At 35.5% G+C, this 11,402-nt stretch overlaps 1 protein-coding gene across 1 annotated transcript; it reads left to right on the top strand.

Moving 5' to 3' along the window:
• The first annotated feature begins 6,658 nt into the window (after positions 1–6,658).
• Positions 6,659–11,034, top strand: LOC137747364 (uncharacterized). Its single transcript, XM_068487465.2, has 7 exons — positions 6,659–6,860; positions 7,888–8,298; positions 8,473–8,550; positions 8,965–9,063; positions 9,373–9,565; positions 9,764–10,179; positions 10,511–11,034. The coding sequence occupies exons 1-7, from the start codon at positions 6,858–6,860 to the stop codon at positions 10,727–10,729; spliced, it is 1,419 nt and encodes a 472-aa protein (XP_068343566.2). The 5' UTR covers positions 6,659–6,857; the 3' UTR covers positions 10,730–11,034.
• Positions 11,035–11,402: the final 368 nt, after the last annotated feature.

Here is an 11,402-nt window from a genome sequence, read left to right on the forward strand (position 1 = left end):
GACTGTGCAAGAGGAATTGGACGGCTTGGGATGACCTCTGGCGGCGAAGGAGACGGTAGAAGTTTCTAAGTTCGGTGTTCGTGTTTTGCGTTTTGGGCCTGTATCTTAGCTTTTGGGATGTGTTGGTCTGTTGTGGCCTTTTTTTTGGATGTTAATATGTTAGCCTTGGGCTTTTGTCAGATTGTAAAGTTTTTTTTTGTAATAAAAAGTACTTTTGACCAAAAAAAAAAAAACAATAAGATAATTTATACTAAATTTTAAAGAAAACCAATGAAAAGAGCTTGAAAACTTTGAGTTTTAATGATAAAGACAAAATAAAAGGTAAAGTGAAAGTACCAGAATTGATATTTTAGTGTAAAAATATAGTTTTTCGTTAAAGTGATTTATTCGAGTACTCCAAAATTATTTTCACAATCAGTAATTGTGTTTAGAAGAGTGTCGTGTTTTTTCAGGCTAAGGAAGAGGATGATGCCAACACAGATGATGTGGAATTTGGTTCAAGCGTATTGGCAGAGTGCGCCATTTTTCCTCCTTATTTTTTTGTTGTAGAAGTGTTAAGAGGGAAGAGATGCTGCTAAATGTTGAACGTTGTTGATGTCTTAATCTCTCATGAGTATGTCTTGAAGAATTGAAGAATATGGTGCACCTTATTAGCTCAATCTGGTTTGCTCATTAGCTGCAGAATTTGGTTCAAGCATGTTGGGTAAGAATACTCAACAAGAAGGAGAAGGAGAAGGGAGAATGCTCTCATGTCATTTTCATATTTTTTTTATTATTAATATATTTTCTTATGGTTTTATCCGACAGAGAAAGCTCTTAGTTATTATTAATATATTCCCTGTCGATTTTATATATTTTCTGTCGATTTTATCCGATAGATAATGCTTTTATTTATTGATTATTAATTTATTTTCTATTGGTTTTAATTTATTCTCTATCAGTTATATCCGACACAATTTCTGGCGGTTATATCCAACACAATTTCTATTGGTTTTAGAGTATTTTCTGTCGGAAAATTCTTTTCCTGACACTGGAAAATATGTCGCTTATTATATCAGTCATTGCATCCATTTTCTGTCGGATTTTGCTTAATATCCAACAGTAATACACGTTTCTTGTCGGTTATCATAGAGACACTAATAAATGATTTTGTAGTAGTGATGTCAAATTTGTCAACATAACTAAAGTCCATCAGAATTGCAAGATTTGGCATTAAAAAAAATTCTAATTCTTTTTTAATATCTGTTAATATAAGGGAAAATGTTTAGCACGAGTTTTGAATGAAAGGGAGGAAATAAACATCAGAGTGCAAATTTGAGGGAGACAATAAAAGATTTATATCGCGACAATAGAAGAGTATAAATCCAACCTTTGACCAATTAAACAAGATCACCATTAAAATATTAGCCAAATACAATACCTAACCCCTTATATATTACACATTTACGCAACTGCATCCCTCAATAGAGTTAAGAGGAGATATCAAAATCCATCAACATCCATAAAATATTTGTCAACAACTTAAGAATCAACAAAACAATCCTTAAGAACAAATACTCAGGAATTCACAACCTTCAAATATAATCTTGTCCAAACTTTTAAAATTGTTAAAAGAAACAATTGCCACGAATCCAGCCAAACCCTGAAAACACACTGATAACACTAAGAATGTAGAATTAATCATTCCCAAACAGATGAATCAAACCCAGTAACACAATCCAAAAATAAAAAGAAATATATAAGGGAATTTAACCTGAAAGCATAATTAAATCAAAATTTTAATTTGGCAAGAAAAGTTGTTATGGCCAAGAATCCAAACCATGATCACTGACGCCAGTGCTCGAAACTTAATAATTATGTAATTTTGATACAAAATTGCGGAAGCATGTTTATGAAGTCTCAAATGATTGATTAGAAAAGATATTAAACCGAACAATAAACACAAATTATGCTTTTGTAATATTATTTATCTACAAATTTTCAATTTAACAAATTACCTATTAATCAGACTTAAGCTTGTTGTGTTGCTCTGGTACCGTATTAAGATATTTCTGAAATCATAAGAACAACAAGACATTTGGATCATGAATACGATAAACCAAACTAACATAAAAGGGAGATAAACTGGAGGAAGAAAAAGCCATGATTGCCAGGGTTTTGAAGGAGTCTTCTACTTTCAGCAAGCAGAAGTGCTCCAACAATAATAGGGTTTGCTCAGAATCGAACATGTATTTTGTGAAAACAAGGCCTGTCTATGTATAGTGAAAATACTCCCACTAATCCGGCCTTTAACTGATTAGTGGGGATTTGCCAAATCATAGGATAACATTAGAGTCCTAATTGATATTGATATTTTGTCTAACCAAATAAGGCCTCTTGATTAGTTGCACAAAATAAGGACTCCAAATCTTAATTAAAACAAGATTCCATAATTTCCTCAACACCAACTAACTTGTTAACCAAGTTAATTGATTGACAAGAAATCAAGAAATCATATTTATTGGCACTCACATGGTTACACGACATCCTTGCTGATACTATACTCTAGCCAATGAAACTCATCATACCAATCGGAATGAAAGAGATGAGGAACTCCAAAAAAAAAGTCTTTGTGGAAAGGCTTTAGTACAGGCCGACAATACTCTTTTTGTAGATAAGCTCTTCGGACTTGATCTCTAATATTAGGCTCATAATCTGACATCGAAGGTCGAGTTCCAAGATTCGCCAGTATAGTAGCCACAATTTTTCTAACTCACTTTCGTTTGAATTTGAACTACCCGGATAGTCCATGGTAGTATTTGTACATTGTTTTTTATAATATCGTAACATAACTGTATAATTCGAAGTGTACCAATTTTGTTATGGATTACTCAAATTTGATAAAGTCATACAAACCAATCACAACACAAAACTTAACTCATTCAATAATCCAAATAAAAACTTTCATCACTTTATCAACACAAACACTAAAACACACATATCAATTCATCTAAATAAAAACTATATGTTATGATCCACATCAATCATCAAATTTAATTATTCATAAAGAAACATTTTTTTGAACCAACTCATTAAAAAAAATAGAAATTAATTTGAATAAGTTATGAAGAACTTACTTTGGAATTTGAAGGATGGAATTTAGGTGGTCGTTAGAATGATCATCGGAGCGGAGTGGTAGGAGTTTGGTTGTTAGGGATTGAGCTTGGTAGAATTGGGATTTGACAATTTGAATTGGAATTGGGTTTCTTAATTCTTGGGGTTTGATACGGATGTGTTTTTCTTTTCTTTTTGTTATAAGCCAATGCTGGTATGGTTCTTTGGTAAAAGATGCCTTACATAATTTGTTTAATTTTTTCTATAAAGTAATCTGGTCCAAAACAACGTTGTTTTGTCCAAGTATACTAAAAATAATAAGAGTGGAAGGGTGCGGCAAACAACATAGGTGTTGCGCGCATAACATCCACGTGGGTTGCTGGCAAATCCAAGCCTGCCCTACTGGCCAACAACCCAAGCTTCTATTTGAGGCATTTTATGAAACAATTGGAGGGCAATATATGAAGAGCAACTCTAACCTTTAAAGCGCCAACACCGAAATCATTCATAGAGATTCACTCCCTTGCCCCTGAGTAGGTCTTTCGATATTTAGATTGACTTAAATCGAAAATAATATACAGTTGATTCTGATCTATCCAAAACTGAACTTATTCCTCAAGTGAATGTTTGTGCACAAGAAATACTTATTCTCTATCTCGTTCTCAAACCCTAGAAGAAACCCCAAACTTTACCCTCTTTCTAGCAGCAGGCTTCTAGCTTCTGCTTAGGGCTGGTGGCAGACACCCTTTTAACTTTTCGTATCCTCTTCCTTATTCATGTTTCTCTCATCCTCTTACTTCCCTGCAGTTGCGATGGCCCTAATTCCTGTTAGGGAACGGTAGAGGAACCTACTTTCCACGAGTGTTGTGGATGGAGCTCTGTCTTCAGTCGTTTTGTCCTTCCACACAACTGTGATGGCCCCGATTCCCGTCATGGAACGGTGGAGTAACCCACCATCTACGATTGCCTTTCTTGATATATAGCCCTTATCCTCTACAGATCCATACATTGATCTATTAATCATAGACATCAAACGTGGACTAAAGTTTTGAAATTATTACTTTCTAGGTGTAAAAATGCATATAATGTCACATAGGGAGCAGATGGCCGCCCTCTTCTTTTCTTGTTCAAAGGTGACGATGCTTCAATTGGATTGCGTTGATATTTCAGAGAACTAATCAGCTCTCCATTATATTTTATATAAACAATAAGATAATTAGAGACTATTATATTTTTTTTTAAACCTGGGTTTTTCTCTCTCTAGTGAGAGTCATTCTCCCTTTTTGAGAGTTTTTCTCACCCTTTTGTGCGAGGCCTCTAAATTTCAGTAAAACCAGTGGCGCGAACCTTAGCTTCGGCCGGGGTCGATTGCCGTCCTCCCCTTTCTTTCCTTCTTATCTATTTTCCTTACTCCTACTATTTTTTAGCCTTGGTTGTTATATTGTTCTGTTCGGTTTCTCCTTCTCAGACGGTATCTATCCTATGTGTTCATCCATATTCCGATCTTCGGCCATACAACCTACTGAGATTATGTGTAGAGTTCCAGTGGCTTCACTAGCTCGGGTGTTTCCAACACCACCACTTTCTTCTTGTTATCTGCCTTTTTCGGCAGTGTCGTTCGTGGATCTCCACGAAATTCATCTCGACAGTTGGCTTCTCTTGTTTTGGTTGTTGGCTATCCTTACTGTATGGCTGTGCACAAGTAGCAGATTGGAGTTTGATGTGGCATTTGGTGAGGTATTGCTTGACTGTGCAAGAGGAATTGGACGGCTTGGGATGACCTCTGGCGGCGAAGGAGACGGTAGAAGTTTCTAGGTTCGGTGTTTGTGTTTTGCGTTTTGGGCCTAATTGTATCTTAGCTTTTGGGATGTGTTGGTCTGTTGTGGCCCCTTTTTTGGATGTTAATATGTTAGCCTTGGGCTTTTGTCAGATTGTAAAGTTTTTTTTGTAATAAAAAGTACTTTTGACCAAAAAAAAAAAAAACAATGAGATAATTTATACTAAATTTTAAAGAAAACTAATGAAAAGAGCTTAAAAACTTTAAGTTTTAATGATAAGGACAAAATAAAAGGTAAAGTGAAAGTACCAGAATTGATATTTTAGTGTAAAAATATAGTTTTTCGTTAAAGTGAACAGTACCGGGAGTTTGTCATTAAAGTCTCTAAATTTTATCTAAATTATCCGAAAGGGAATCTCGGATTCAAAGGCTAAGCCCTTAAACAAAACAGTTACAACCTAATAGCAAGAAGTGAAAGAGACGGAGAAAACAGAAAAGGAGAATAAATATATAAAACAATTCAAAAAAGGTTATTTTAAGGATTATTTCAGGGACAAGGATCCTTTCCAGATTCTCTTTGTGGGGATCCGGGGATCAATGAATCGTGTTTGTTCATCGTACATCGTGCGGTCAATTTTCGTTAAATACTATTTATATTTAATTTTAAATTTTAAATAATTTTTAACCGCATGATGTAATGAATAGACACGATTGATCGATTCTCCGAATTCCCACAAAAAGGATTTGGAGAGAATCCTATCCCCTATTTAAGAACCATTTCATTTTCAATATCTATTTACTGAATATTAATATAATATTAAATTTACTATTAGTGTGTACCCATGAGTTATTGTAGCCGTATAATCTCGAGTCATTTTCAACGGTTTAAAATATTAGTTATTATCGCTATGTTAATATGTATTTTACATGTTGCTACTTAGTACTACGGTATTTGACCAATATTATTGTTAGTTCAATATGAGGTTAAGCCCACCCCATCTCCTTTTAATGTAGATAATGTCGTCTGCTCAAAGAATATGTATTTTACATGTTATATTTTGCTTATTTTTTTCGATTGTTGTCCAATTAAGTTGTGTCACTTAGTATTTTAATGAATAAAAGGATTATGTATTACTTAACTAATATTTTTATGTCATATGTTTAACACTAATTTATATGAGATATAATAAATTTGTAATGAAATAGTTATTAAAAAATCCCTCAGTTGCGCGCATTTTACCGTATTCTTCCAAGTGTTCATTCATCTTATTTAAATTGAGGAATTTTTGTGAGTGTTACATTACATCACATGCCTTCCTCCCGTGGGTGTTCATCTTTTTTAATTTTTACATTAAAGAAGGGATAATGTTTGAGAGATCAAATTTTTATATCAAATTTGCAAACCAAATAATGTCTCATTTATATGAAATCAATACGTTAATCAACACTTAAATAATAATCAAATCATCAATATCCAACTTGTTTAATTTATAAAATTTGATTGAAAAATTTAGTCAGTCGAGCGTTACTGTTAAAGGGACCCGCTAGCTGAAAAAAAATCAGGAGACGCACACATATAGGTAATTTAAATTTATATAAAAGACAATTAAATAATGAAAAGACAAGAAAAGAAGTGAATTGAATTGTATATTTTATATTAACTTATTTAACAAGACAATTAAATACTCAAACCAATTATAAAAAGAAGAAATAGTAAAATAAAGGCAAAAGTCGATCTTTTATTCACGTAGCAAACGCCAAACCAAAACGTGCCCTGCCTCCCAAAACTCCATTCATCTCTCTCAGAACCTTCCGACTTCGACTTTTCAATCCCACAATCATCTTTTGTTCTGCTTAATTTGTTTTTCTGTCTTCCTCCCATTGCGGCCGCCTTCAACCTCTCCAGCCGCCATTCAACACCAAACTCGCCCTTTCGCGTTTCTGCGTTCATAGATTCTGGGCACCTCTTTCCTCGTTCAAAGAATCAATGGTACCTTAAACTCCCCTTTCTCTCTATATTTTAATCTTCCAAGTTCTCTGAGTTTTGACGTTTTCTTCTCGTTTCTATTTTAAGCTCGTATTAATTTTACTTCAATGCGTCTATCTTGCACCTTAAACTTGTGTTATTAGAATATGAGATTGTTTGATAATTCTGGGTTCTGAAATGTTTCGCTTGCTGATTGGTTTGTGCATAATTTAACAGTTCACAACCAATGAAAATGTAATCATTTTGCTTTTCTGGGTTTTTATGTTTTGGGTTCTTTAGTGGAGGACACGTCCTTAGAGAAATGAGATTTGAGTGCTTATTAAACAGTTACTGCTTCTAATTTGACGTTATGAAACAACTTTTTATTGGGTCCCAACTTGTTCAATTTGCTACCTAGTATAAATCAAAAAGATTTAGTCCCTTTTGGACCTTAGTTATAATCAGATGTCACTGTGTCAGGATCCTAACTTCATCAGGCGCTGCTATTGGGATGGTTGAAATCCATGACAATGTTAGACCGGGCTGGGATTTTGTGATGATTTGTCTTTTTTTTTTTTTGAGAAACATTCTGTGATTTGTTTGGCACTGAAATTTACTTTATGATTCATTTAGTTGGCGGGCCTTTGCATTTGCTTGAGCAATTATTTTTTTTTTCTGTGGTTAAACAAAATTCCTCAGTGTAACAGTACTCTTTTGTTGGCTTTTGTGGAAATCTTGACGAATCGGTTCTCTTTCTTTTTCCTCATGTCATGGCTGCTAGAGCTTATGTATGCAGTTCTGTCATTATACTTGATATGTATTTTTTTTTTCGGTTTTTGAGATCTTGGCTTATTCTTATTGAAGCTGAAGGAGTTGTCGCCGTTTGTTTGTATACAAATCCTTTGATTATTTTGACACACGGAGTTTGTTTGTGTAGCATTTCAACGCTTGTAGCACAGTAATTGCATTATTTTCTCTACTGCATTTGTTCCTCTCATTTTTAGCTCTTTGAATAATCAACATTCGGATTTTATTGTTATTATTTGTGAAGTCGCTCCAAGAGAAATCAAGTGCTGTGCTTATGGAGGAAGGGTACCGTGGGACTAATGACACTGAACTCAGACGAAGCGTATCCAATGATCGAACAAGCAGAGCCACTTCTTCATTAAGGAGGCGGTCCTTAAGTTTATCACATGTTCAGCCTTCTCAAATAGATGATGACAATGAAAGTGAATGTGTGTCAGAGGCAGGAGATATTGGCGATCGGGCTCTTCACAGCAACAGGCACAGTGAGAGTGGCAGCGTCTGCTTGTTTCCTTCAGAGGATGTTCAACTGCAATCCTATGGATTCTGGGGTCGTGACCCTGTTGCATCCAAAGGAATTTCCCCTGTCACTCCCTTGCCAGAGGAAATCATATCTCCTCTTTCCACTGATGCGATCATATCCGAGGACCCAACGCTAGTGAGCCTTCGGTTGATACATTTCATAGTGTATATTATCTTTGTTGGAGATCCTTGAACATGGACAGGAGATTTGGTTTTCTTTTTCATTGATCATAACATGTTAAGAGTTTTTTCTTTTTTTTTTTTTGTTGAATCATGGTAGTAACTTAAATTATTTTCTTTTGATATGCAGGAAAATACAATAAGGTTGCCAAAATTCTTCGAATATGGTTCATGCATGACTCATTTAGCAGTTTTTGGCATTCTTGGGGTAACACAGTTAACTCTGTTTCTTACTATATACCGATGTACATTTTGTTTGAGTCCTAATATGTGTTGGGTTTATAGCTGTTGTTGTTGGTATTGAATTTCCAACAGTTGTTGTATTCGTTTGGCAAATTGTATTGCGAACTTTTTCTTGCTTTTTTTCTTTTTTTTTTCTTTTTTTTTTTTTTTGGTGGAAAATCTGTGTAATTGGTATGCTGACAAATTGTATCCGGTCTATTGTACTCTAAAATTATATAAGTTATGTTCTCAAAAATGTTTGATCATGCACTGGCATGTTCATATTTCTGTTTTGTCTTGAAAAAATTGAATATGTCACTGTAATACATCTTCTTAGATCTTTCTTCAAATCTGGATACCTAGATGTTAAATAGATTATTTGACATGCTACAGTATGCAGGTCTTAACGAGATATCTTCTGCAAAAATTGTTTGGCCCTGGAGTTGTAGGTGTAACAGGCGACGAAACCATTCTCTACCTTGATCTTCCTTCTAATATGGTCTCTCTCTCTCTCTCTCTCTCATGCACACGAACACACACACACAAATGATTATGCCCTTTATTCGGTAGTGTTGTGTTAATAAACATGTTTTCTGTAAAGCTGTTACTTATGAGTATTGGGAGGGACTTGTGATGCACACAGTACGATGATCACCGAAGTATTATCAAGTTTCTTAAGACCTTTCTTTCCATACTTTTTTCCCATCATCTTTTAATTTTTTTTATGCCATATTTCTTAAGGGTTGTGATGCCGAAAATGCTGGATGATGTTCCAACTCAAATTTCTGTTTCTAATGCATTTTTGTAGGTTGGCTCTTTCTTGATGGGGTGGTTTGGTGTTGTTTTCAAAGGAGATATATCCTATGTGTCAGATTATTTGGTCATCGGATTATCAACTGGTTACTTGGGAAGCCTTACAACTTTCAGTGGTTGGAACCAGAAAATGGTTGAACTCAGTGTTGAAGGACATTGGGTTTTTGCTGTGCTCGGCTTTTTGATAGGTAAGATGTCATATTCTAAGGAATTGCTGCAGTAGACATGTAGATCGCTTTGGCAAGCAGGATATTTAAATTTCATTTCAATCTAGCTGGTTTCTTTCTTTGAGCCTATTCGAAACTTATCCATGGGTAAATCACAAATCCAATGTAGCTCAAATCACAGGACTAATATGAGCTCCTCTTTTATGTGACGGATGTCAGGTTTGTTTCTTGTGGCCTACTCCATCATTTTTGGGGTAGAGACAGCAAAGGGTTTTAGGCAGATTCTTGAGAGGAACTCAGTCTGTGGTATTACCAGCTCTAGAAGGAGGTGGAGGGTTGACAGCTACAAGCGTCACTTGGTAGCTTTAGCAGTGTTGTTGCTGATGCTAAGTTCTCTGTGGAGTATAGGTGGAATACAGTTAAGAGAGGAATTTAACAGTAGCAGCAGCGAGGCGCAACTATGGTTGGGTTGCATAGTTGGACCTTTTGGTGTGTGGATCCGGTGGTTCTTAGCCCGGCTTAATGGACGTGGATTAGGAACGACGGGTTTGTTGAAATGGGTTCCATTTGGTACTTTAATTGCCAATGTTTCTGCAGCTTGTGTAATGGCAGCCCTGTCTACTGTGAAGAAAGCAGTAAGCTCTTATGATATGATCTCTGTCCACATCCACTCCATGACTTCATCCTCACCATTACCTTTCGTGTGTTATTGTCTCGTGTCCAGGAAGCGTACAGTTCACATATAATTGTCATATTATAAACGGCTAAATTTGTTATTTTGGGTTTTTTTTTTTTTTTTTCTCGTCGAGGTTTTTAATGCTTCTTGGGGAATTCTTGAACTGTACTATTTTCTTTTGCAATGTTTTTCCAACTGCATTACCTTTGTAATACATTGTCTTGATCCATGCCCACGGTTTTTTCCTTTTTAATAGAAAATCTGACGCGCAGAACTATTTGTTTGTGCAGGTGAATACTAGGACTTGCGACATTGTTGTAACAGGCATACAATTTGGATTTCTGGGTTGCCTGAGTACTGTTTCTACCTTCATTGCTGAGTTCAATGCGATGAGAGAAAGCAAATACCCTTGGAGAGCATACGCATATGCCATGGCTACGATATGCAGCTCGTTTGGTTTGGGAATCCTGATATATTGTGTACCCGTTTGGACAAGGGGATACAAGTAGTAGCATGCTCAGGCCATTGTTTTGATGTTTATTCTGTGGTTATGCCTCGGGGATCATGTTCGCCTAACCCGTGCGGTCTTCAGTAGGATCGAAAACATGACACCGTGGTGCTTCTTGAGTGTGTAGCAGAGTCGTGCGGGAGAGACACGAAATATATCCTCATCTATCTATCTCCGTCCTCTCGTGACGATACAGATGCATGGGGGTATACATCCGGTTTCATGTAAAATCACTCTATCACTCAATCACATCATACAAAATCATCCTAGCCGTTCAATCTTAAGTCATCTTTTGATATGATTACACTTGTCATGAGTTATGACTCAATGAAATCTAATGTAAGAGACCACATGGACTATGATCTAATGGCTCATATTAAATCCTAACAACTTAAATTAAAAACAGTATATTCCATGTGGTGATAGAATTATGGAGAATAATCCGAAGATTGACTTTGAGGTATGACTTGAATCGTTTCCTTAAAGTGTTATTTGCCCCCACTCGAATGAGTTTGCTAAAGGGTTCTTGGCAAATCACTTCCAAGATACAACAAAGTATGGAATATTCGATTAGCAAAACCGAATTATACTCTCTTAGAAATAACTAGAAAGAAATTGTATGAATGTGATGGAGAGAGAAGAGAGTAAGGAATGTAGAAATAAATTTCTGAAAT

Source organism: Pyrus communis, chromosome 15 (genome assembly GCF_041283825.1).
Source record: "Pyrus communis isolate YQ-2024b chromosome 15, ASM4128382v1, whole genome shotgun sequence".
NCBI classification, from domain to species: domain Eukaryota; kingdom Viridiplantae; phylum Streptophyta; class Magnoliopsida; order Rosales; family Rosaceae; genus Pyrus; species Pyrus communis.

What these genes read in the sequence shown, in the direction of transcription:
- LOC137747364 (XM_068487465.2), top strand. An exon ending in CAGTTTTTGGCATTCTTGGG is followed by an intron (nt 8,551 to 8,964) that starts GTAACACAGTTA and finishes TACAGTATGCAG; the next exon opens with GTCTTAACGAGATATCTTCT. An exon ending in TGTCTACTGTGAAGAAAGCA is followed by an intron (nt 10,180 to 10,510) that starts GTAAGCTCTTAT and finishes TTGTTTGTGCAG; the next exon opens with GTGAATACTAGGACTTGCGA.